Source organism: Uloborus diversus, unplaced genomic scaffold (genome assembly GCF_026930045.1).
Source record: "Uloborus diversus isolate 005 unplaced genomic scaffold, Udiv.v.3.1 scaffold_756, whole genome shotgun sequence".
In the NCBI taxonomy this organism is placed as follows: Eukaryota; Metazoa; Arthropoda; class Arachnida; order Araneae; family Uloboridae; genus Uloborus; species Uloborus diversus.
The window spans coordinates 8,558-36,523 of record NW_026558963.1 but is presented as its reverse complement, the minus strand read 5'-3'; the positions used below and the strand labels follow the sequence as shown (position 1 = coordinate 36,523).

The 27,966-nt window shown below is 35.7% G+C and overlaps 1 protein-coding gene across 1 annotated transcript; it reads right to left on the bottom strand.

The window, feature by feature from the left end:
• Positions 1-219: 219 nt before the first annotated feature.
• On the bottom strand, positions 220-25,979 carry LOC129233871 (uncharacterized). The gene is made up of 9 exons (XM_054867799.1): positions 25,864-25,979; positions 25,044-25,257; positions 23,997-24,461; positions 21,631-21,814; positions 20,833-21,090; positions 8,709-8,858; positions 7,124-7,270; positions 5,043-5,173; positions 220-546 (listed from the first exon to the last, which is right to left on the bottom strand). The coding sequence occupies exons 1-9, from the start codon at positions 25,977-25,979 to the stop codon at positions 220-222; spliced, it is 1,992 nt and encodes a 663-aa protein (XP_054723774.1).
• Positions 25,980-27,966: the final 1,987 nt, after the last annotated feature.

The window sequence follows — 27,966 nt, the reverse complement described above, 5'->3', positions numbered from 1 at the left end:
CTAAAAGCGCTTTCATGTTATCCCAAATCATGCCTCTGCTCATAGACAGCAGGAGGATTTATAATAGCACCTGCCAGCAAATGACCTTCACTTTCAAAATTGTATGTCCTCATTAAATATTCTATCTTAGCTGAATACTTTTTCAAACTTTTTAAAGCTGATTTTTTGTAGTTTTCCCACAACCCGTGAATTAAGTCTGAATCGATTTTGTATTCACAATCAAAAATTTTCTGTCAGCAGGCCGATTTGCAAATGCCTGCAATTTCGATACAGAACACCCAAAGCTTTAGTCGACAAATAAGTTTGAGATTTTTCGCCAATCTTTTGCATAAAGTCTGGATACTTGTAAACAATATCTCTGTGGTGAACATTTTCCCCAGATTTAGCAAAATCCAATGCAATTGCATAATTTTTTGCAAGACGCAGGCAAACATCACTGAATATTCCTTCTTTCTCACTGTCAGCATACGCAAGATGAGCACTTCCAATGAGTCCAACATTGTCGTTCAAGATATAGTCGCATAAATGATCCATTTCATCAGAAGCCTTAAAAAAAGAAAAAGTTAACATATTTTTGCCTAAAATTTATGTTAAATAGATTGCATTAAAAATATTAAAAAAAAAGTTTAATAAATGTGCAACACAAAGCATTTTTTGAAGCTCAAAATATTGTCGCCTCAGAGTAACAGCAGGATATCTTAGTGTTATTTCTAGGATTAGGTGTCTTAGTGTTGCTCTGAAGGTGACAATATAATTAAAAGCTATACTTGAAACTCAACCTTGGAAACGGAGTGGTTTCAATCAAACCCAAAAACATGGGATGCCGAATTGTAAGTTTTGAAAAGAACATTTTGATACTCTAAATTTGTTCTTTTTACCCCAGTTTTATTCTGTTCAAGTTCTTATCCATGCAACTTCATAACATCTGCATTTGCTAGCTGCATTTAATCAGGCTTATAACACAAATTTGTGCACCTTAAAATGATGCTGTAAAAGAAATTAAGCATCATCTAAATACAGTGGTGATCAACCTACCGCCCATGAGCTATATGCGGCTTGTAAAGCTGGCCCAGGTGGCCCCATTGATTTTTTTCTTGATTCAATGTTACCAGGGCCGATCCTAGCAGGTGTGCAGAGTGTGCGCCGCACAAGGGCGGGCAAAGCAAGGGGCTGGCCGCAGGCCGCATCATCTAGTTCTTATAATCAAGCAAAATTAATCATGAATTTCTCACAAGATAACTTATAATAAGTAGAAAAAATATGCTGATTTTTAAATGTTCAACTGTCAAAGTATGTGTCGATTTCACGACAGCATAGCATAGTTTAAGAAAAATAGAATGTTAGGGAACATTGTGTTGGTTCATTGTCCATTAATATCTACTTTTAACAACATGCTTCATTTGGTTGCAAAGTTTGTGACAGAACCGGTAATCAGGCATGGATACAGGGGAGGGGAAAGGCCCCCTTCTGAAGCATGAAATGGTGCCGTCTAAAAGGAGCACCGAGGGCGGCCACTAATGTTTACCCTCCAAGTTTTTATAGACCTAAACAATGAAGACATATTTTATTTAAATTATTTAAAAAAAAAGCTATATGATTAGATACTCTCGCAAGCATTTCAAACAACAAACTATGTAACGAACTCTGTGTTTAACAATCGAGGATGCGTTGGAGAGAAAGTGGAAAATTGCGACTCCCTTGAGAGTAACATATATGAATGACGAACTAAAATGTTGTACTTCCCCCCTTTAAGACAATTTTTCTGATTAGAATCTTGAATGAACTGCCCGGTTTCAGATCAGGTAGGAGGACAGGGCCCTTGCTCCGGGAAGCAAATTTAAATGTAGCTCCAAAACGAAGATTCAAAAGAATGCCATGACCTCCTCGACGAAACTAAAGGAGTCTTAAAATTGCGTTTCTAGGACTTTACTTTCAGAAAATTTCGCTGGTTGAACCATCAATCTTAAAAACCCAATAAAATCTCTGATTCAATTCTTCCACCTTAACTTAATCAAACATAGCCTAAAAATGTTGGCTCCAAAATCCAAAGCGTGTTTTCAGATGACAGCCCTTCCTATCATCAAAAGTCATATAAATTGCTTTGGTACTTTTCAAAATTTTTGCGTTGGAGGACCCGAAATCCATTCGCAAACATTACTACCAAAGACAGTCTCAATTAGCGTCTTTAGAGAAACCCCTAATTCCACCCCCTCTCACTTAACGTATTGAAAAAACAAACTAAAATTGCGTTTTTCAAACATCAGTTTCAAGAACTTTTGGGGAAAGATTCCGAATCCCCCTTTTCTCCAACGCAATCACTATACATGAAAATTTCGTTTTTAGACGGTTCCGTGGAGCTACAGCTTCCTGCCTAAACTAGCTTGAAATTGACTTCAGTATCAAAAACACAGTTCGCGAGGGTACACTGAACCCTCGCCCGCTCTTCGTCGCATCGTTATCAAAAAATGCTTAAAATACGATTTTGGGACTTATTTTTCTAAAGAATTCAGGAGGAGAACTGCCAGGCTTATGTAATTTTTTACGGAGCTAGGGCATATCCATCAATCATTGAGGTGAGGTGGACAAAAGTCTATAGTTATATATTTCAGATATTAATGTTGAAAAATGTCCGAAAGATCCGTAGAAGCTTCACAGTTTTGTTAACGTCACCAAAGATAATAAAAAATTGCGATTTTAGAAATATCCGCTTAAGAGCTCCAAAACCCTTCCTTCCCAAAAATAGCCTATAATGGATTTCAGTTCGAAAAATATTTTGGTTCGGAATAATTTCTCGTTTCCCCTATTGTTTTCAAATATAGCCAAAAGCGAGTTTTTGAAAAAATAGTGCCGAGAAATTACCAGAGGATAGCCGCCAAATCCCCTACCGTTACCAAAGACGGCCTAAATTTGCATTTTAAACTTATATTTCAAAATCTTTCGATGGGAGACGATTGAATCTCCCTCCCTCTTGCAACGTCAACAAAGGTAACCCAAAATTGCGGGTTTAAAATTTCAGTTTCGGAGATTTTTCAGGAAGAACGCCGATCCTTCCTAAGCTACGGTCTTGAAAAATAGCTTCAAATTGATTTCAATTTTGAAAGAATTTTAGGAAAGAACTGCAACAATACTTTCACCTAAAGTCTCGAAAAAGTTCCTAAAATTGCGATATTTGACGTCAATTTCGAAAACTTCTCCATGCACCTTGAATATACTTGACTCTTTTGTCCTTGCAACCGAACACAACTGGAGATTAACTAAAAATATTTTTCATAAGCCAATTTCGACAATTTTCTTGGAGCAATCCTCCTCCCCTGAACCCCTGACACCTCCTCTCACGCTTCCCCTTCCCCATCCCTTCTCTGATGTCACCGAAGAAAGACCATAAAATGCGTTTTTACGACTAGGAAATTTTGGTATCTATTACTTTCTTCAAAGATATAAATTGTACCTAAGAAGTTTCTTATTATAAAAGAATTCTTCTTTTTTATAAGATCATTCTTCTTCCCCCCCCCTGTCCCCTTTTTAAATTCGAACTTGGCATAGAAATTTAAAGAAAGATTTATATAGACGTTAAAGATTAGTCAAAATATGCAAATTACACTTGAGGTGCCAGTGGCGGCACATTAGGTCTTTGCACACGGGCGGCCGACACCCTAGGATTGGCCCTGAATGTTACAAAACAAAAACTAAAATTAGTCACAATGTTAATAAAATTAGAACTAAATGTTTAGAACTTAGTTTCTGAAAACATGCAAGTGTCACATTAATAATATACGCATCAGATATTGATAAACAACAATTCTTAGTTTGTAATTTCCTTTCTTTTTCCACGTTTTAGATGGGAAAATAAAATCCAGGAAATAGTCGACTATTTAATAAACTTTACATGAGTTCTGGTCTGCAAGAATTATCTTTATCTGAGGTGTGGCCCTTGGACAATAAAGGCGTTATTTGCATTAGCAACTAGTAAGTATGCTTTACTACAAGAAATGCAGGGATGGAAAAGCAAAAATCCATTTTTGTATCAATCAGCTTTGCATAGTAAAAATAAAGATTTTGTTTCTGACTATTGGCTTTTACCTCGATAAAAACAACATTTCTAAATCAGAACTGAAGGTTTTTTAATCATGTGGGGACTCATAGTTTTGAAACGGAGACTTTTACATCAAATCATTTCACAATTCTGATGCAGATACAAAAAGATTTTAGCAAAAAATTACAGCAGCATTGTCACTTACAATTGCAGGGGGAGGGGGGATACTTCTCATAGGGTAGACCAGTGGTTGGAAGTAGCGAGCTACAAGTAGCTACATTTTTAGTAGTTTGTAGTGTAGCGCACTACTTTTGAAAAAAAGTAGAGAAGCAAGTAGTTCAAAACAAACAAAAAAAAAAGTAGCTTGTAGTGATTTATAAAAATTACTTTTAAATAAAATTTCAAAAAAAAAAAAAAAAAAAAAAAAAAAAACAAGGTTTCAAACAAATCTGACTGCTGTAAGTCTTGTAGTATTACTAGTAGGAGTAAAACTTATACCAATCAGATTCGCAAAACTCTGAAACTGAAAAATACGAACTGATCTCAGACATACTTATTTCTGAAACGTATAGCTTATTCCCAGCTATTTACAATGAAAAATGATCAAAAACCTTTTTTTGTTTCTTCAATTTGTTGTTTGTCCACTAAATGAATAGTAGACTTAATTTTTGATGGAAAATGGCAGCTGGAGTATACCTTCTATGTGAAAAAAATTACAGAGGAATTGGTCTTTTATTTCTCGAGAAATCCATAAAAATGTAAATTTTTGACAAGTTTCGATATTTTTGGTCATACAGTGTATTACCAACCAAACTTCATTGAAATCAAAAATGGCTATGTATAGTTCATTTGTGGATTTTATATGGAATGACCTGGTACTTCTCTTTCTTTATTTCAAAAATACTTGTTTAAATGAATGAGTTGGGATCACTTTCAAGTCATTCAAGTTTATTTCATGTAGTTTGACGTCAAAACAAAATTTTACATAAAATATCAAAAGTATAAGAACCGTGATTGGTCGCCCTCTATCTTCTTTTTCTCCTTTCTTTATTGCAAAGTGCATGGCGTCTTTATTTTCATTTGAAAAAATCAAATCCTTCATCCAAATCACGTGATATTCATCGCCATCCAAATCAGATCCTAGATGAGGAAATAAACATTACTAAAGGGAATCTCACAGTTCAATTAGGTAGAGATATAGGGTTATTTTAATTAAGTGTTAAATGCATTCTAAGGTATCGATGGATACTCAGTTAGTTTATTTAGGCAAAATTTATTTGAAAGATAGTTTTACTTTGGTGTATAAAAAAAACGAAGTTTTAAAACAATTTATTGAAAGATAACTTTAAAGTAAATATGTATTGAGACTGTTATTTAATGAACATCTACTTTGCTGTTAACAATTCTTTTAATGGGACAAATCCTGTTTCAAAAAATTTCTCATAAAATAATATGTTGGCATAAAACACTTGATTTTCATTAGACTTGGTGTTTGGAGCAAGAGAAAACCATTTTTGGGACTTGTTAACCTTTCATAAAACCAGATACATATTCCTTTTCACAGTTAAGTGTTGACTATATAAAATCCAGTAGGTTTTGTTCTCCAGAACATTATCCTGATCTGTAGCTCTGGTTACAATTAAACGTTTGCTTAAAATGGAGAATTTTTTTTTCCACTCATCCCTGTGGGACACTTCAATGTTCATGAAGCAAAGGTGCAGGTTATACGAATGGAGACTCGTATGTCATCAAAATGCCTTGACTTCAGATTTCAGAAGAAAAAATCTAGGCCAGGCAACGTTGGGAATAATTCCTCATCTCTTCCTGCTACATTTTGACATCGTCCAACAAAACTGAGCAATCTGCAAATGTGCAGATCCGCCAGAATTTCTGTACATTTGAAGAATCCTGTCTTGTTGGGACTCATCAACGAATGAAAAACGAGATTCATAAATTTGTGTGAAATCAAGTGACACTTTTTTTTGTAAGATGTTTTATTTTCTTAATTACTTGTACTAAGAAGAGAGAGAGAGAGAAAACAGATCAGAGGAGTTTTACAACAGTACACAAAAATGTTGTGTTTTGGAGATTAAATTTTTTTTTGTGGTCTACTTAATAGTGAATTTGATTTCAGGACTACAACTACAGTCTACTGTTAATTTTTATTGAAACATAAAACTAGAACACATATAAAAATTCCGCTTTTGAGGTGCTAAAGTCCCCCTTTTCAGACAATCTTAGCATCAAAATTTGTAACTAATTACAACCCATTCAGTTATACATCACATACATACATATAGTTGGGGCAAACCTAATCTGACAGCTTGTGAGGGCTACACAGATCCTAATCACATTACAATGCTGCCAGGTTAAGTTTGCCCCAGCTTTAGTTACAGATAAAGAGAGAGAAATGGAAAGACACACTTTTATATAAGTAGATTTAATTATTAGTCTAATTTCATTAACTAGATCGGCCCTTGGAAACACTTACAGAACTCACTCGGTTTGCAATTCACGGTTCACGGCGTGCGTTTGCGCGCCTAATCCTATCAATCCTATCGGCAGCATTTCTGACCGATCTGCGTTTAAATCTTTCATCTAAAGACTCCCAAGTCCGCTGCTCTTTTCTTTGAAAATTATATTCAAGTGATTAAAAACACTCATTCTAAAATCAAAATTCTAATGCTAGACATCTAACGCTAGAAGCGAGTCTGCAGAACGTAAACAAAGATCGTACGTAAACAAAGCGGGTTGTCGCCAACGGAGAGAAAGAAATAAAGGCTCGTTTTGCACCACGCATAAGCGTTTTATATATATAGATTTGAATGAGTTAAACGAATTACTGCTAGGACAAACTATATTTGGGATCCATGTCCTATTGTAATTACACATTATGTGATTCATTGTTTTTTAGATAAGATTTAATTATAAAGGTCCTTTTGAGTTTGTTTTAGCGAGGTTCGACCGTATTATTTACGTATTTTTTTGAGAGGGAGGGGGAACATTGCTGACATCTACACTTGATCTATGTTTCAAACAAAGATTGATAGCAGAAAACAAGCAAAGAATAAATACTATGAGAAGGAATACCTGCCATTTCATCTGGATGTGGTCGAGGTCCTTTAGCCGGAAAAACAATACAATCATAAATGTGATGTAAGTTTTCCACATCAATAGCTTCAAATTTTCGAACATCACCTGGATGCATGCAGGGGTTTTTTGTAACAACAACAGTTCCTAGTCAAATTGAAATTAAAAGAATTAGTTTTACATTGAAGAACCAGAAACTTTATTTTAATGATATAGGCTCATCCTATAGCAGTTAGTTCATGAGTCTGCTTTGATGGAGCGGACATATGGGAGCAAAAATATGGAGCTAATCCACACACAAAATTATAAGCGTATTTTGAGCTTTTCAAACTAATACTTTTGGCTATATTGCTGTCTGGGAACATGTTATGAAATATACTTGCAGTATTTTTAAAGCTGTTATATGAAAAATGAGACATTATCTTTAATGCCTGTAAAACTTTTGCAGTAAGCACATCTTCCTTACGCAAGGGTTTTTGTAGCTGTCTTGTTGTGTATCAGACACTTCAGAAGAAACACTGGTACTTTTGTTCGATTTGGAATCAAACAATATCTGCATAGAAAGTTGCTTATTTCTGCTATCAATGATAGTCCAATGTTTTTTACTCATAGCATGGCTCGTCCTCCCATGTTGCCTAGGCAAAATGCTCTTTCACAAAGATTACAAGACTACAGCAGGTTCTGTGTGGATCACTAGCAACAGGTTTAATCCATTCAAACCACTATGGACTGAATTTTTCATCCACCATTTCTAAATTGAACCTCAGGTCTCAGGGAGGGATACATGGAGAAGTTTTTCATTTTGGCTCCTTATAGCTTTTCCGATTTTCATGCGCCGATTAGGACAGAAATATCTCTGTGTACAATTTTCCAGGTCATTTCTTCTGTTTCCCACGTTTTAGGTCAAACTTGCCAAATTCCCTGACTTTTCCCTCATTTTTTGAGCACAAAATGAATTTCCTAACAATAAGGTTTCCTTGAAAGTACAAGCCCTTTTTTAGTTCCAAGCAAAAACTATGCAAATATTTCATTAAAATAATCATCAGCATATCAACAAATGTCATACTCTTGTTTAATCCTTAGTAGTCAGTAAAATAAATTCTTCAAAACCAAATCAACATCATTTTTACATTAAGATAAAAAAAATTAGTGATAAATGACCTCTATTTCATCAAATTGTAAAATTTTTTACTTCTCACTAAAGACTTAGGCCATTCCCCCACAATTTATTCAGTCACTTCTACCACTGCAACTGAGTGAAAAATTTAAACATCAAAATAAATAGAAATAAATTGAAACTATTCTACAATAAAAGATGCACAGTTCAAAACGGGACTTAGTTTGCATAGGAAGTCACATGAACTGAGCTCTTGCAATTCCTTTTGATTTCAAACAAATTTTAACATTTCAGACAAAACTCAGGCTATTAAAGCCTAAAAATAAGTTGTGGGGACTATAGGGCTCCTGCACATATTTTGGTTGAAATTAGGTTCTGGTTGAGAAGTGTATAAAAGTATCCAATGGGATATAATTTAAATTTGAGAACATTTGAAAAATAGTTACACGAAAAAAAAAAAAGACAAACCCTGTAGAATCTTCTTTTCATTTGAGTCCCAGTCCGTATATTGTACAAAGATTTGACCATATTCCAAAGTGAAAGTTTCATCCAGTACACCAAACATGGAACGAGCTTCATTTACTGGTAATTCGATGTTTGCTTTATCCTTTAGCAATACTGGAATAATCAGAAAAAATAATACACAACGTAAAATACAAGTCATTTATATTAAACACATGCTTTTAAAACAACTTTGAATATTGGAAGTATAGCAAAGGCTAGGGTCTGGTGGGGTAAAGTGGTGATAAAATCATAGGTTTTTAACTTATGTGAATAATAGATACAATAAATTCTTTAAACATTTAAACTTTTTTTGTTTTTATTTTACATTGCATTATTAAAGAACACAGTACATTGAGTTTTAGGAAAATAAATATTGATTTAAGTAGTTTTATAACACTTTCTTTTCCCTTTGTATTTATGACCACTTTACCCCATGGGGTGGGGGAAAGTGGTCATAGCATAGGGTAAAGTGGTCATAGTAAAAAATAGATGCAAAACCATTATAAACAACCCTAATATTTGTATACTTCGGTTATTTTTAAAGTTACAAGTATATGAACAAGCATATGTGTGTATACACGAGTATATACGTGTCGTGTAAACATTAGTAAACACGTTCATATATGAGTAGATACATGTGTGCATCAGATACATGCATGCACGTGCCTACTCAAGTATATACGTGTATACACGAATATATAAGCATGCATACGTGATTACCTACAGTAGTGTGTACGTGTCTACACGGGTATATACGTATCACGTGTATATACGTGTCACGTGTACGTACGGGTATATACGCGTGTAAACGAATATCATATGACGGTATGCTCTTGTATATCGAGTACATACGTGCATACCTGAGTATATACGTGCACAGTAGACATATACACACATATATAAGTGTATATATGCACATATCGGGTATAAACGAGTTAATTCGTGGCTACATCTAGTGCGTGTCTACTCACATATATATATATTGTGAAGCACGAATATATACGTATGTACGTGCAAACACGATTATGTTGTATATAGACGTATATAAGTACATTTACGTGTATACACCAGTACATGTATGTATACACAAGTATATAAGCTTATATACATGTGTGCCTGCAGAATGAGCAAAAACTCTTGGGCAAAAATCTAAGGAGTGTGAAAGGGGAGGATAAGAAGCAAAGAATTATAAGGAACTTATGTTTGTTGACGCACTACATGCACACAAAGCCAGAAACTGATGGATGCAAACAAATCGCAATTTTGTTACACAAAGATGATTTTAACCAACATTTTAGTTTTTAAGAAATATTTAGAGCAGTTGGTAAAAGTTACGGCCTGTAGTAACTCTAATACAAGCATCGCAACAAAAACGCAGCGACAGATGAAACTTTTTCAAAAGTCTCGTTATTGCAAGAGAGTGCTTTGTGATTGCGACGCAAATGTATTCCAGCAGCAGGCCGCGAATTTCATCAATCGCTATAAAACTTTTTTGAGGCCTACAATGTTGTGTTAAATTGGCTTTGTGTAATATATAAATTTGTGACCTGTTTTGCATCCATTAGTTTCTGGCTTTGCGTGCATGTAGTGCGTCAGCATTGTGTTTGTGACCACATGTTCCTTATGATTCTTGCTTCTTATCTTCCCCTCTAACACATTTTAATAATTTGCCTATAAGTTTAAACTCACCCTGTTTACTTGTATATCATATGCTTGTATGTAAGTGTATACTCGAGTACGTACGCGTATATTCGTGTCTACATGAGTATATAAGTATTTATACATATACGAGTATAAGCGAGTATGTACGTGTATAGTTGAATGTATATCTGTATAGATTAAAAATACTTGCAGATACTCATATACGTATTTATTGGTGCATTTATGTGAATACGTCTATATACGTCCCTACACGAGTATATGCGTATGCATATGCATATACTCGTACATTTAACCTCGTTTACTGTAAAAACAATACATATTAAGTGAAATTACTATTTTAATTTATATCTTCCTTATACTTAACGATTAAGTGGCATTAGAAGAACAATATTTGTTAAGCCTAGTATTATGACCACTTTACCCCATCTTACTTAAAATTGTTCTAAAAAATTATCTAAAAGAGATTCAGCTAACTGCTAACGAGTAAGAGTTCTTGAGACATGTAGGAAGCTTCCTATGCAGTCAATCTGTTTATAATTCTAATAAACAAAATTTCCCAAGGAAGTTAAAAGAGGTATTTAGATTTTAAAACTTTTCATATTCACACAAAATATTTTTTTTTCACCACATAAAACTTTGCCAGTTATAAAATTTTGTATTCAAAATGTAGTTTCTAACTTCCCTACTCTATAATAAAATTTTCACATTCAGTCAAACATTTATTTCCAAGCTATAGCCATTTATTTCACGAATGACCACTTTACCCCATTGACCACTTTCCCCCACCAGACCCTATGCGTTGTTGTTGTTGTTCCAGTAGTCTGACGAAGTCAGACGAGGTCCATCAGACCATTGACCCTGAGGAAGTTGAGAACCAGAAGAAGAAGGGGAGACAAATAAATGCCCTCTCTAGAAAGTCCCAAACAGTCGAGGATATGTTTAGGAGAGGTTTGCTCAGTTTTACACTTAGTGCAGACCTCGTAGATTTTATTGCCCTGGAAAAATGCCCTTTTCATTTTACTACTAGCAAGCGGCCACATAACCTTTAAGTGGCCGCTTGGTAGTCTTGAGATTGTAGTTCTAGAAGCTCTGTCACAATTAGTGGTCAAGAAAGAGCATGTTTTTTCACTTGCGTACCAGTGATGCAGGGAGAAATGCTCTATGCATTTGAGATTTCATTATTTATTGTGGACTGATGTTCAAGATAAGTGAGTGATGAAGAGGAAGGATAGTCCTGGTTGCATATAAGCTACCTTTACTCCTGTTTCGGCACAGGAAAATTTCAGGCCCTCTCATTGGCTTATTCGAGTGTCAATCAAAGTTTCAAAGCTGTGATGCCACTGCAATGTTGATGGTCCTCTTTCGCAGCGTGTTTCTTGTTTGTAATCAGCTAAATACAAATAAGCATTTGCAAATGAGATCTTTAATTGAATGTTGCTGACAAAAACAAAATTCTTATTTCCAATCAATTTCATCCTTTGCAAAACAAATGAAAGCTGCCTTTGAACTATGCTTCGAAATAAAAATAGGTGGTGTCATCTTTAAGCCAAAAAATACATGTTTTACGACAAGGTTTTAATTTGAATTGAAATTATTTTTACATAATTCCCACGGTAAATTATTTTGTTAATTAAAAAGCGAATTTTGCAATTTTTCATATCCTTAATGTAATTTAAGGCAATTTAAACAGCTGTTTGTAAAGAAATTATTACCATTTAAGTTAATAACAAATACGTATTGTGAATAATTTTATACATGCTAATTTCTAATATAATTTGCTCTTGTGCCAGTAAATAAATTGTTTATCGTATAACTTTTCTTTCTTGTTGCTGTATCTATTGTTTCATATTGTATCTGGCTGATATATTATGTACATCTGTTTTACAATATTTACTTTATTTTTACATGAGTTTAATATGAATAAATTACGATTAGTTCCCTGTTGGTTTTCAAATACATGTGACTGGACTAGAAAGCCATAGTGAAGCCGCCTGGCTTCAGGGGGAAAAACTAATTTTCCAGCAGTGGACTGTATAATGGATTGGGATTGTTGACTGCATTGATGAGTCGTGGTTAAAACAACAAACAATTAAATTTATTTACAATTAGAGTATGAGCATAATATTAAAGTAAGACTAGGATACGCATGTATCCTTGCAAAGGATTGGGAGCGAGAGCCTTATGGCTGCATCCGCTACAACGTTGGAAGTGCTTCTCAGAGGGGTGGTTTTCCACGCTCCTCTCACAATGGGGGCTTTAGGGTTGCTTGGCAAAGCCAAGACCCCAAGCGTTGCTCCTTATCGCTCGGGGACCCACGCAGAGGCGTTAACACATAGTATTATTAAAATAATTCTTCCACATCATATGAAGAGAAATTACATTTTCATAAAACAGTTGCGAAACGATTCAGAACCAAAGAAGTTTCTAACACTTACACACACACACACACACACTTTTATTGATAAAATATGTACATCAAGGGAAAAAATGCAAATTATGAAAGTGTTTTCACCCTAATTTTCAACTTCTCAAGTTCTACAAGAAACACAGAGTTGTAAAAACAGCTTTTTTTAAAGACAACTTAAGTTTGATACAAAAAAAGAAATATTTTCACAAGATGTTAAATTCAAATTTTTTTTAATACTTTAAATTTTTTTAATAAATTTCAATTTTATAATTTAGTGTATTTGAATGATTACATTCAAATGGTTTCAGAACTATTCATGAAAACACAAAGGTCTTGTTTCGACGATAGAAGATGGAAGGTTTTTGCTACTTTTGCTGAAAATATTTAGCAGCTAATGATCTCTTCATGGGCCCAGTCTAAAAAATTTAGTTGCATTTATTACAATACATTAAAAGTCATAGATTGATTTCAAAATTTTCAAAATTGTCTCAAAAATTGTTGAATTTTCAAGTTTTAGAGTTTTGTGAAACTTTTTTTTCCCCAAATGTGTTTATGTTAAATAGTAAATGAAGCTGCACGAAATTCTCTTGAATTGCCTCATCAACTGTGTGTGATATTTTTCTTTTCAAAATAATAAATGAATTTAAGGTGTCAAAGGGTGCGATTTCTGAAAGTTTGACTTGAAATAACATATACATAATTTTACATTAAGAAACATTGCTTTTTAATGTTATTTTCAATTATTTCACTCAAGGGTTTAAATTACTTATTCCTACATAACTTTAAATACTATGAAGGTTATTATAAAATAAATAATTTGCTGTTTAATTAAAAAACTTACATTGAGAATTAGTTGACAAATGAGTTTAATTGAACTCCAATAGTACCTTCTTCAAAAGCGCCATTTTTTGCTATTTATTCATTTAATTAGATATTTTACATTTTTTTTAAAGCAGAGCATTATTGTACTTTAAAAGAAATGAAATTAGTATGTGACAAGAAGGATATGTTTGCCAGACTCACTCAATATTCAATTGGAAGTCTTATTCTCGGATGCTAACTCATATTCAATAGAAATTAGTTAGAAATCAACTGGCACAAGAGAAAACTATATTAGAAATTATTATGCATTAAATTATTCACTAGAAGTATTTATTATTAACTTAAATGGTAATCTTTTTTTAAGAAGAGCTGTTTAAATTGCAATAAATATAATTAAGAATATGAAAAATCATAGAATTCGCTTTTCCATCAACAAAATAATTTACCAGGAGAATTATTTTAAAAGTAACTGAAATTTAAATTAAAACGATGTCGTAAAACATGCATTTTTTGCTACAAAGATGGCGCCGCCTATTTTTATTTCGAAGCATAGTTTCTCAAAGGCAGCTTTCATTTGTTTTGCAAAGGATAAAACTAATTGAAAATAATAATGCTGTTTTTGTCAGTAACATTCAATTAAAGATCTCATTTGCAAATGCTTATTTGTATTTAGCGGATTACAAACAAGAAACACTGCGAAAGATGACCATCAACATTGCAGTGGCGTCACAGCTTTGAAGCTTTGATTGACACTCGAATAAGCCAATGAGAGGGCCCAAAATTTTCCTATGCTCGAACAGGACTAAAGGTAGCTTATATGTGTCCTGGTTGCAGCCCTCCTTGGCCAGTTTGTCCCCTCTCTCATTGCCAAAAATGTCTACATGAGGAGGAGTCCATTGAAAATAAGTTTCATGGGACTCGGAAATGAGCTTGAGTTTCTGAATGATAGAAATACTGGTTAGATCTCCTATTGTAATCCAGTTGCATAGGTGCTGAAGTGAGCTCTTACTGTCCAAAAGGATCCAGAGATTTCCAAAGTCATCGTCATCAAGAACAGCTTCAAGACCTCCCTCAATCGCAATTAATTCACTTTTGAAGACCGATAATGAGTTAGGGTTACAAAGGCTGAAAGACAGCACCCCCCCCCTGGGTTTCTCTATGAAAATGTCACTGCCAGCTTAGTCATCTAGTTTACTGCCGTCCGCGTAAATTCTTATAGCATTGTTGGGGATCTCATTTATGATCTCTAAGGCCAACTGTCTGAGATGATCAGGAATGAAGTCCCTCTTGATGACTGGAATAGCTAGGTTGAATTGAAATTTGACACTGGGAAGGTCTTTTGAGGGATTGAGACAGTACTTGAAGGAGTAGTGTTCAACTTGTTTATGAGGCAGCTGTAGAAGTTTAGCTTGGCTGAAGGGACTATTCTTCTTTAGTCGTTGATTGTAGTTCCAGTTATGTAAGTATGCAAATGTTCTATTTTGCTCACGCTCACTGTAGCTACAAAGTTTATTGAAGTACTTGGTAAGGTTCGCCTTTCTTCTAGTTTGGAGTGGTTGCAAGTCAGTCTCAAAAAGAACCACCTCTCTAGGGCAGCTGAGTTTAAGTTCAGTAATGATTCGTGTCGCACTGAGTTGTACCCTTTCTAGTTTATCTAAGTTGGTGGCAGAGGCACAACCATAGATAGGGAATCCCTACTGCAATAGGGGCCTAACTAATGTCATGTACGTATCTCTTAGAGTGTTAGCATCGACTCCCCAGTCCTTACCAGCTATAAATTTAAGGATAATTAACCTTTTTCTGCTCTTTGAGACAATATGTTCTATATGTTTGTTGCTTGTCCATTCAGGATCCAAAATATATCCCAAATACTTAGGATGTTTCTTGCAGGCTAAATCTTGATTGTTCATTATTAATTTTGGTTGGTAGTTTTAAAATTTTTTGTTGGAAGTAAAAAATGTAACAATGGATTTCGCTGGATTGAAGCAGAGTTTAAAATCTGAAGCAAAGTTTGACAATATGAAGAGTGTTGTTAAGGTTTCTCCCTCTATCTATTAAGTTGGTTTCAGAACACCAGAGAACTATGTCATCAGCAAACATACCGACTCCTATCCCTGTGGGTGGTAATTTCTCTATGCCAGCCAAAAACAGAGAGAAAAGCATTGAGCTGAGTACTGTGCCTTGGGGAACTCCCTGACTAAGCCTAACTCAGTCAGAAAAGGTCCTGTTGGATTTTATTTTTATGGTCCTGTGCTGTAGGAAATCTGAGATCCAAGTCAAGGTGTTGCAACGAATGTTGAAGGTGTCATGCAACTTGATTATCAATTTATGTTTCCACACTATCAAATGCTTTCGTAAGATCTAAGAGCATCGCAGTTGTGTGATGGGTAGGTTTTATGTTTTGAGCATCTCTGACATACTGGTAGAAAAACAGGACTTGATCGATGGTACTGTGTCCTCTCCTGTAGCCATATTGTTCACACAGCATTAAGTTCTGTCTAGAAAGTATTGAATTCTATGTAAGACAATTTTCTCCATGATTTTGCAAACTGTGCTAGTAAGTTCAATAGGTCGAACATCCCCAGGCATTCAGACTTTTTGCCAGGTTTTTTCATGGGGATCACCGTAGCCATTTTCCAATCAAGTGGAAGGCGTACAATTTTCAAAGGGAGATTCAGTGGCGCCGACTCCATAGGGCTTGAGGGGACCCGAGCCCCTCAATAGTTTATTTTGGGGGGCAGAGCCCCCTCAATAATTTAAGAACATTATTTGTCATATTATTGTTCTTAAAATCACAAAATTATGTTGGTACTTTATACTTTCCTAGTTTGAAGATAGTGACATTGTAAAATACATTCAGTAATGAATTAAAACAAATAACTATTGCGGTAGTAAGCAGGTTAATTGAAAACGAGTGGTGTGAATAATGATAGTGTTACGGTGCTGAGAGCACTCATAGAATTTGTTCAAGTGCGCGAACCTTCGGATGAAGTCTGTCCCCGGCGGCGCTCTCATCTAAGTGTTGCTGATCTGGAAAAAATATATCAGGGTTTGATTTGTACATCAAATGGAAGGCGTGATAGTTTTCTTCAATTATTAGAGTTAATAAAGTAATTTGTATTAACTTTTTAAACCCTATTAAAGCATTAATTTTGAGACATTATTTTTATTTAATGAACTCTGAGCCTTATTCAAAGCAAGCTTAAATTAGTTATTTCACTTATAGTAATCAAAGTGCGACAGCAATCTTTTATGTTTTATTCTTTTAATGATAGTTTAGATTTATTTAAATATCATATCTATCTTTTCAGAGCTACATATTCACTGCTCTGTAATCGACTAAAAGCATAATTATTACTGTGAATTAAATTAGCTTTTTACAAAAATACCATGCTTTTTTTTTTCAAAGCCAAAAAATGTGTCGGCTTGTCGAGTTTTTCAGAGTATCGATTTACCGAGAGTCGAGATTTTGGGGTTCTAATGTTAATCACACGACTCTAAAATGCTTAAAAAACTTTAAAACTCACTATTTTTTATCTCAAATTTAGAAAATTTCCCATGGCAAGGCCCCTGTTATGGCACCCTCCCCCCAATAGTTGTTATAAATCGGTGCCACTGGGAGTGCCTTTCCATGCAAGTCAAGTGCACTACCTTGTATAGTGCCGTAGATTAGCAATGGCACTGCACGGCTCCGAACAAAATGGAACTGTAAAATTGTCCCTCACTTGAGGCAAGTGACATGATCTAATTGAAGCAGAAAATGTGTGTACCAATTTTTAGATTGTTTTACTTTGAAAACGCCATGTCACATAATGTTTCTTTGTATAAATTATACACACCAGAAAATATGTAAGTTGGCATTTTCAAGGCACAAAAATCTGAATTTTTTTGGGGGGAGGGGGGGGGGGGCTCCGTGCTTTAACATACTCCCTAGACCCCGGTGACATCCGGGACCCCCAATAGTTTTTCCAAGTCGGCGCCCCTGGAGAGATTGATGGTGTCTAATAGTCTTTGTTTCCCTTGGTGGCCGAGGTTTTCCAGCATTTGGCCAAAGATTCCGTCTGGGCCAAGAGATTTAGTTAAGTCTAGAAAGGCCGTTGCCAAAAGCAATTTCCTGCATTGAGAAGTTTTTTGTTGAAATACTATTGCCTAAATCAGAGCTGCTACAGCCATGAATGAAGTTTTTAGCTTTTCTTAAAATAGAGGTTTATTTTCTCTTGTGAAATCCAGCTTGCTGGTTCTGTGGTAGTATGCTGCAAGGCTGTTTGCTGCAGCTCTGTCGTCAGGATAAACCTGACCATTATTGTTAGTAATAGAGTTAATTTCCTCAAATTGTTCTTGTTCTCGATTGATGTTCTTAACGATTTTCCATAGTTTAGAATTACTTGTTCTTGAATCAAGATTGCTACACATTTCTCTCCATCTACCTCTCTTCAGTTGAGCGTATATTTTCTTTATTTCTGCATTTATATTATTAATTTCAGCTCTAGAGCCATTATTGCCGTCGTCTAAAGACTTTTAAAGAAGTTTTCTCAAAGAGAGGTTTTAGGCTTGGAGCGTAATGGATGAAGAAGGGAACGTGGTGCTTAAAATTGCCTCTAGGATTAAAGGCTCTGGCATTGGCCAGAATGACGCTCTTGAAGTCTTTACAGTTATCATTCAGATCAATTGAGTAAAGGGATGAGGCCATATGGTTATCTACTGCATCTTTGAATGAGGTCCAGTCTGCGTTTTCAAAATTCCAGAACTTTTCACGTATAATACGTACTTTCTATCTTTGTTTGAGTTTGATAAGTACCAATAAATGATCACTTCCAATGGTGTCCAAAACACTCCACAGACATTGAGGGAATATTTCTGAGCTCGTGATTGTAATATCCAGTGCTTTGGAGGTGTCGTAGCTATAGGAATTGTAGGTGTGAGAACCATCATTTAGAATCATCGTCTTGGTATCATTTATCAACTGAAGTAATTCCACTCCTCTGAGATTATTACTGGAACATCCCCAAGCGGAGTGTTTGCCGTTCAAATCCCCTAAGATAATGGTATTTCTGTCTAAGACATTAGAGAGACTTGCAGGAAGCTGTTTTTGATTTGGTGGGTGATAAACATTAATTATGTTGAGCGATTTGTCTCTCCAAAGAAATCTTATACCCTGGATTTCTAGGTCAGAGGTTGGATCCGAAGGAAAGTCAACATTTGGTAATTGACATCTCTGATGAAGAAGGCTGGACCTCCTCCACCTTTGGACATACGATCAGCTCTATTGATGTTGAAACCCTTCACATTTAATGAAGTTACTTTCTTTAGTTTGGTTTCCTGAACAGCTATCACTTGGGCCCCTCTTTTAATAGCAATGTCAAGTAGTTGATCAAGTTTTATTGCGGAGATAGTCAAGCCGTTAGTTTTGCACTGTAGGATTTCCAATGATTGTGAGGAATGTGGACCGTAATTTACTTAACACTTGTGGCCCTCTGATTAAACTACAAGCGCATCCCTGATTAGTCTGTGCAATGGACGATGCATCATGAAGGATCTGGGTAAATATTGTCATGAGGAGGAGGTGAGATGCGGCTCTGTTATTCAGGGATCTGAGTGCCATATTAGGAAGAAGTCGGTTTGGCTCGGGTTGGTGTTTTTTTTCCATCTGGCACCCGCTCATCAGTCTGTCTGGCTTGAGAGAACTTACCGGTAGCAAGCTACCACGAGCTTAGCCCTCTGGATCATTGGTGAATACAAGCCTAACCACCCCGTCAAGGCAGGAACACCGTGGGGAGGATATGCATGCTGGATTAAGGTAGAAAGTTACATTAGTTTAAATGTAAATTGGTGATTCTCCAAAAACCTGACATTTTCCAATCAAAATTTTTTTGAAAATAAAAATACTTAAAGAAAAAAAAAACACTCTTTGTTTGGTACTTAAGAGAAAAAAAGGAACTCACTATAACTATGTTACACCTCACAAAAGAGGGGGTCAAATTTTCCCACATCAGGAGAGGGACAAAATGAGATTCATCAAAGGTTACCAAAAATTTAGCGATAGTAATAAAAACATGACTGAAGCCTAAAACAAAAAGTATATTTATTGCATGACCCCCCCCCCCCAAAAAAAAATGTAAAACCTCCCTTAACAAACACTCCCAAATAGCAAACATTCCTTCAAGTCTCTTTATATAAGGAATGAAACAAAGATCTCTCCCTTCCCACAGGACCCTACTCCTTCCCACAACCTTTCAAAAACCCACCCTCAGTAGAAAAAAGAACATGCCTTTGTTTCCTACTGATAAGCCTGTTTGAATTCTGAGAATCTCATGCCCTCTTTGCTTAGGTATTTGCTTCCCCTTCTGTTTATGGGGCTGTTTTCAGGGTGAAATTCTGGGAACAAGGATAAGACATGGGGCGTTTTTGAAGACGATCGCTGGACAAATAAAATTGCCCCGATATTGCCGCAGGTCGAAACGATGGTTGAGGCATCTTTTTAAAAACATAGGGTGCAATTTCTTATTTTTGAAAAGGGTGGGGCGCATTTCACGATCTAAAAGAAGGGCAGGGCGCATTCTGCTGATATGGAAAAGGGCAGGGCGCTGCGCCCTTCAAAAACGGCCTAGCAAGAACACTAGGAATACACACACACACACAAAAGTCTTGTACAATATTTTAATGCAGTTACTTGTTTTAATCCCCCTCCCCACAACCAAAACTAGTTTAGATGATTTTTAAACAATTCTGTTGATACAAAGAAAAATACCTGTTAAATCTAGTTTTGCCATTTTTGCTTTAATAATCAATTTAATAACAATGTGAGCAGAAAAAAAATGATGAAACTCAGTGCGCAATGTGCATGAATTTTAAAAATAAAAGGAATAGTGAAAAGTTTTGATCAAGCAAAGGCTACATAACTAAAAATGACAGTAAAATATTTTGTTGCATAGGGCAGACCATGATTTAATAAGCATAATAATATTGTCTATAGGTAAGTTATAGTACTGGATTTGTATTTGAAGTTATCTGCTTGCTCAGAAAAGGTAGACATAGCCAATCTTATCTTCTGCTACACTTGTTGCAAACTGTTGATGTATGAGAAGCACATGAACTTGTGCAATGATTTTGAATAATTTATATTAAACTTAAACACAATATTTGTCAATAATAACATAAGCCTGTCTTAAAAAACAAACAAAGATATTTAACACTTACCCAACTGGCTTTGTATCAGGGAGTAAATCATATTCTTAAACATGGGGTCTTCTATGAAACGTACTCCAGCATTAAACATGTTCAAAAAATTAAAGCGAGCAAGGGAGTTTCGATTCAGTAACTCACAAGCGTCTTCATTATAATACATGCTCTGGACTAGATGCTGAAGCATTTTCTTTTGAAGCACAACAAAATTTTCTTTTGGGACACCCAGTTGTTCAAGAATGGTGATAAAAGGCCGGTTCAAAAATGCACAACCTTAAAAAATAAAATATAATATTTTAGCAACTTGCATAAAAATATCCAAAAGAGGATTTTAAAAGGAAGGGGGCACAGGCAGTGATAAGCAGGTTACAAGAGTTATACATTAAGGTAGTCATTGAAATACAATTTTTATTGCAAATCTGAGAATATGTTGAGTTTCTTGACTTGCCATTGACATATTATGATATAGGCCAATTTATCAAGCAAGCTCAATTAAGTTTTTATTTTTCAAACATCTTCTAGCATCAAAGTCAATGTAAACTTAAGACCTAAATTTTAATAGCTAGAGATAAACCAATGTGACATTTCTGCAGCTTATTTCTTTAAAAAAGAAAAACGTTATGGAAGTGCAGAAAAACTTGAAGAATAAAATAAAATTAGATAATCACTTTAAATAACAGGCATTAGTTGATAAAGTAGCTCGTAAATTTGCAAGATTTACTAGCTGAGCAAAAATTAGAGCTATCCCTAGGAAAAAAAAAATGAATATCTGCATTTCTATATAAAAGAAAAGATGCCAGCAATCAAACATACGCTTTTCACTAAACTTCAGAATCTCCAAGGAATCATCATCTGACGGAAACTTTTTCATGCTTTCACGAAAAACAATTTTCTTGCCAGTCATTCTTGGATCTACGACAAGCATGCCTTTGCAACCTGCATATCGAATTTGCATTGCAGAAGGTTGCACATCTTCCACATCTAATGCTTTATAAACCTAGAATGAAAATTTCAATTAAGAATTTTGATAAATTTCATCAAAACTATTTTGCTCTACAAATAAGGTAGAGCAAAAATTCATTCTCATAAATATTTAAATGTTTTACCTACTCTCTCTAACGTTTCTTTTGGTTTCGTTTTCAAAATAGTAGCTCTAATAATGCAGTTTTAAACGATCTTTGATGACGTTAGAGGGAGAAGAAATTTGGGGGCCCATCTAAGGAAATTTTTCTGATTTGTAATCTTAGAAATGCATTTTAACTGTCTCGGGCAACATTAAGGGCTCGGGTGCGACCCCCCCCCCCCCCCGCATATTATTCGAAATTGAAATCTTAAAAACACAAACATTATCTCCAATAATGTTAAGAAGAGAAGGAGGTTCAGGTCAGGGTTTCTCCGGCGGATTTTTTTTTTGCCATTGTAGAGACAAAAAGGCAGTTTAATACGATCTTTTCGTGATGATATGTGGAGGAGGAATTCGAGGGCCCACACCAAGAATTTTTTTCTAATTTGCAGTCTTAAAGATGCATTCTAATTATCTTCGGTAATGGTAGGGGAGAAGAGGTATGGACAGGGCCGGTATTGGAAGTGTGGAGGCCCCGGGGCAACGTAGGAATGGAGGCCCCTAATCACGGTTCAAAAAGATCATCATATTTTCAAACATATCCGATACTTTGATATATATCCGAATATTTTGATATATATGTATATATCCGATATTTTCAACCCGTGAAAGTTAAGATATTTTGTAAAAATTTTACTGTGGGAGCCCCTTTGTTGTGGAGGCCCCGGAGCAGTAGCCCCGCCTACCCTCCCCTAAATCTAGTTCTGGGTATGGAGTATTCCCCCCCCCCCTGAAATTGAAGCTCTAAAAAGGCTGTTTTAGATGATTTTTGGTGGTGTTAAGGGGAGGAGAGATCAAAAAGCCCATCCCAGGAAATTTTACTAATTTCTAGACTTAAAAACACATTTTAGAATATCTTAGGTAAGGTTAGGGGTTGAAGAGATTCTGAGGTCCACTCCCAAAATTTCTTCAAAATTGAACTCTTTAAAATTGCAAATGTAGTCAATCTATGATTCATGAGTAACTTTTTGAGGACCAGCAGTTTTTCGAAATTGAAGCTCCAGAAACATAATTCTTGAAGACTTTCAATGATGTTAGGGAGAGAGGAGTTCTCCCCTGGAAGCATTTTGAAACTTAAGCACTAAAACAAAATGTAGGCCCATCTTGAACGATGTTTACAAAAATGAGAGGTGGGAGACCCTCCCCTGGAAACTTATACAAGTTATTTTTTAAAAACATGGTTTGTAGACGATCTTTGGTAATATTAACGAGAGGAGTGGTTTGGAGGGTCCCATACTGAAAAGGGAATGAAGAATAATTACATGGCACTGCATAAAGTCTGGTTAAAACTTAAATCTAACTTTAACTTAATGCACAATCATTAAATGTATAACTTTTTATCGGCCACATACTAACACATATCCCTTTTCTTTCTTCCATGGGGGAAGTAAACACATCTAACAAGACGAGCCCATTGTGCTAAATGAACCCAAATATTTGGTATACACTTGATATTTTTGAAATTTCCGTGAGGTGGCCATGCTCTACCTCTGGCACTGTTTCCATTCTTGTTAGACTTCAGATGAATTACAATGAAGTTTTTTTTTTTTTTTTTTTCAATTTAAGCAAGGAAAAGAGGGTTTAAAAAAACTATATTTGAAACTTCCTTAGTGTGGTTTTATGGCTCCCTGGCATTGTTCTTATCTTCTTGTTAGACTTCGAGGAATAAAAGATTTTTTTGATATTTAGCTCAAAAAAAGTTTTTAACTATTTTTAAAACTTTATCAGGGTGGCCATGGCCCCTTCTCATTGTTTTCCTTATTGTTAGATTTAGTATGTATTATAAGGGAATTTTTTTGCATTTTTGCTCAGAAGAGGGGATTTTGACTATACTTGAAACTTTCTCAGAGGGTGCCATGGCCCCCTCCCTGGATCCGCCCATGTCATAGGATGTTTGGTGAATCATTTAAAAAATGCATTTAAATAGCAAATGCACATCAGAGAGCTTTTTTGAAGCATATCCATGCATCGTTCAGCAAACATTAATACCACAAAAAATAATATCAGAGTAATTGTAACATAGATGTTATCTAGCTGTGTACATAATATATCTTACCTCTTTAGCTATTTCAGGGGAAAGCCTACCAATGCCATCAGAGAAAACATAAGGTTCAGGAGTTTCTGCTTCAGCAGCATCAAAAACAAAAAGTTCAGTCAAATACTTTTTGCGCTTGTAGTTGTCTTCCAGAGAGAGATATTTTTTGATTCCTCCTTTGACATCTTCCTCGGGAAAACTGACATTAGTGTACTCTTGGGGGACTCGGATATTTCCCATGGCCTGTGAAAATGTTTGACCCTTTCGAGCCATGTATTTTGCAACCTCGTGAATTTGATTAATGTCACCTAGTTTTGCTTTCAGCTCCAAAGCCGTCATGCCAGCCTTATCTTTCGCATAGAACCATAAGCCGTGAGCCTTCAACTGACTGGTGGAGCTTCCCACATATTTGTAACTTCTTTCTCCTATTTTCAGACCCGCCAACAAAGGCACTTTGAAGAAGGAAACAAAGAAAGCTTGGCACACCTGTGATTTATTTTTGAAGCCTCCTTGAGTCAAAGTAAAATTGATTTGCTTTAAGTTGACATCGCGAATTGATATGCGGAAAAAAAAATCTGGATCGCAGCACCTCAGGGCTCGACTTTTGAGTTGAGGGTTTGGCGGTAGCAAGCGCAGATGAGTGGGAGTAAAAATTCCTCTTTTGATGAGAATGATGTTCCTAGGAAGGATGCTATTTTTTTCAGAATATTCATCTGCAGAAGTTCTTGAATTTTTCTCCAAAAACTTATTAAATAAATGTTTGACTGAGTATTGAATCCAAAGAGTAACTCCTTGGGACACAGCAGAATAAACTAAATAGAATGCTTCACATAATATACTTGGATTTTTATTTCTCTCTTGTTTGAAAAATTTTAGGAAACTCTCAACTTCTTGCTTTGCTTGGAGTTGGTCTGTTAACTCAAAACTGAGAGTTAAAAAGCACTGTAGTGCATAGTAACAATCAAAATTGTCCATCGGGACTTTTAATTCCTGATTAGGAATTGACAAAACAGACATTGGAGAAAAATATACATGAACATTTCGATAGTGGTACATAATTTGCATCACCTGATCATAATTATCAGACGCAAATTCCAACTTGAGCACACTGTTCATGCTAAACTCCCTTCTGAGGCTTTCGGGACTGCGCTTGAAAAGATCAACAGTTCTCAACCAACTGGTTTGTGAATTAAGTTCTTGGTAAGATATGTAGTTTTTAACAATGTCCTCATCGTCCTCAGTATTTTGATAAACAGAATACAACAAAGGAGGATATAACAACCTGAAATATACTGTCAATTCCTTTTTTGTTTTGCATAATAATATGGTGTGTAAGGCAGTGTAAGGAATTACTAGCTTGTGCAAGCAGTGCGATTCAGCGTTTCTCTTTTTCACAGAAATGTTTTGTCCAACCACAAAATATAATTCAATGCGATGGTAGTCATGCAAGAATTTTACTTTTACTTGAGTTATTTTATAGTTATGCTGATCAAGAGAACTTGTACCAGAAAAATGTTCCACAAAAGTATTCAATCCACAAAAATTTCCAAAAGCAAAATTTTTCAAACTGATGAGCTCATCTCTTGTAATGAGCTTACTCTCAACAATATGGCTGTAGTTGAACTTGAGCCAAAGCTCTTGACAAGATTTATCACAACGGAGGCAGCAAAACAAATTTATTAAACTTTCATAATTTTCTTGAATATCTCTTTTAAGCTGAATACTACAGCTGATGCTAAAGAAAAATTCAGTATAAAAAAGATTATTTTCATTTTTGTCCTTCTTTTTGTCATTTTCCTTTACATCAAATCCAATTTTTGACTTAACACTGTGAATGAATACGGGAGAACCAAACGTTTTATTCACATATGATTTTAATCTTTTTAACGGGCCACAATCTTTCAAAATTTCCTCTACAGGCAAATCTAGATGATCTCTCACATCTGGAATGTCATCCGGGTAAGGTAACCACAGAAATTCAAATTCAACTTGGTTTTCAGTCATTCTGTAATGAGAAATACAAAAAAAAAATATTATTGGACCATGGTTGCACAGCATAATTACAACTAAGTTATAGCAACAGGTCCCCCCCCCCCTTCTAATGGGGCTGCGGTAGACGCACTTTCTTTTGCAGGCCTAGTGTGATCCCCGGGCATAGCAACCACTCTTTCACGTGGCCACACTATCGGTGGGATGCTATTGCCTCGAGAATTTTTATGCCCAGTTTCCCCACTAGATGGAGGCACCTGGGCACTATTTGATCCGAAACAACACTAGGAATTAAATTTTTCCAAGAGATACTTCATGCCAAATGAGTACTCAAGGGATCTATTACATGCTGCTTAATCATATGACATGGATGCTGTCTCTTTCTGCATCTTGAAAATCCACCAACTGGAGTCAGGACCAAACCTGTGGCTCTGGGCGTAAGAAACCAGCGTCTAACCACATCACCCTGTCAGCTTTTTTTTTTTAGATTGTCGGCTCCGGCGGCATTAGCAACAGGGTAAAACTGGAGAAATTCTTTAATTGCCAGAAGTTGGCAGTAAGTTTCATAAGTAGCCTTTTTTTACTTTGATAAAATAAAAAATCTGAAATACATTAATACGAGTAATATATTTTTAATAAATTAGTTCTCTAAGACTGCATCTATAACACATCGTTCAATAAGTCCCGAGACTAACCCATAGATGGCGCTAGTAGTACCAAACTAGCCACGTTTCCCTAGAGACATAACCTTTACATGAAACGTGTAAAAATTTCACGTCGATTGAACAACAAACAGCAGAGTTATAGAGGTTAGAGTAAAGTGATTTTGTTATTAGTTTGAAAAATGGAAAAAAGCGAGTTTCGCGTGTTAATTAAACATTGTTTTTTAATGGGTAAAAACACCGTAGAAGCCCAGCAATGGCTTGAAAAACATTACCAGGACTCCTGTCCATCCAAATCAACGATTTGTTGTTGGTTTGCTGAGTTTAAACGTGGTCGTACGGACACAAATGATGCGGAACGTTCGGGTAGGCCATTGGAAGCCGTTACACCGGAAAATGTGAGTGAAACGTTAAAAATAGTAATGAAAAATCGCAAAGTGAAGGTCCGTGAGATTGCAGAAATGATACAAATATCATCTGGAAGCGTGTTTAAAATCCTTCATGAAAAATTGAGCATGAAAAAGGTTTTTTCAAAGTGAGTGCCGCGATTGCTTTCAATGGAGCAAAAACAGCAACGAATTGACGACTCAGAGAGCTGTTTATCGATATTCAATCACGATAAAAAAAAATTCCTGCGCCGATACGTGACCATGGATGAAACGTGGATACACCATTTCACTCCGGAGTCGAAACGGCAATCATCTGAGTGGCGCATGGCTGGAGAAAGCCGCCCAAAGCGTCCAAAAACGCAGCAGTCTGCTGGCAAAGTCTTGGCGTCTGTTTTTTGGGATACAAATGGCGTCATTTTCATTGACTACCTGGAAAAAGGCAAATCCATCAATAGCGATTATTATGTTGACTTGTTGGTACGTTTGAAGGAGGAGATTGCGGCGAAACGACCGCATATGAAAAAGAAAAAAATCCTTTTTCGTCAGGATAATGCGCCATGCCACAAGTCCATGAAAACAATGGCAAAAATTAATGAGTTGGGCTTTGATTTGCTTCCCCACCCCCCGTATTCGCCAGATTTAGCCCCTAGCGACTACTGGCTCTTTGCAGATCTGAAAAAAATGCTCCAGGGAAAAAAATTCGGCTCGAATGAGGAGGTCATTGCCGAAACAGAAGCCTATTTTGAGGCAAAGGAGAAATCCTTCTATAAGCATGGAATAGAAATATTGGAAAGGCGCTGGAAAGATTGTGTCACTCTAAAAGGAGATTATATTGACGAATAAAAATGATTTTAAAAAAAAAATGTTGTTTTCATTGTTAGTCTCGGGACTTATTGAACGATGTGTTATTTTGGTAAGAAACATATATTTTTCTCATTCATCAATTTATTT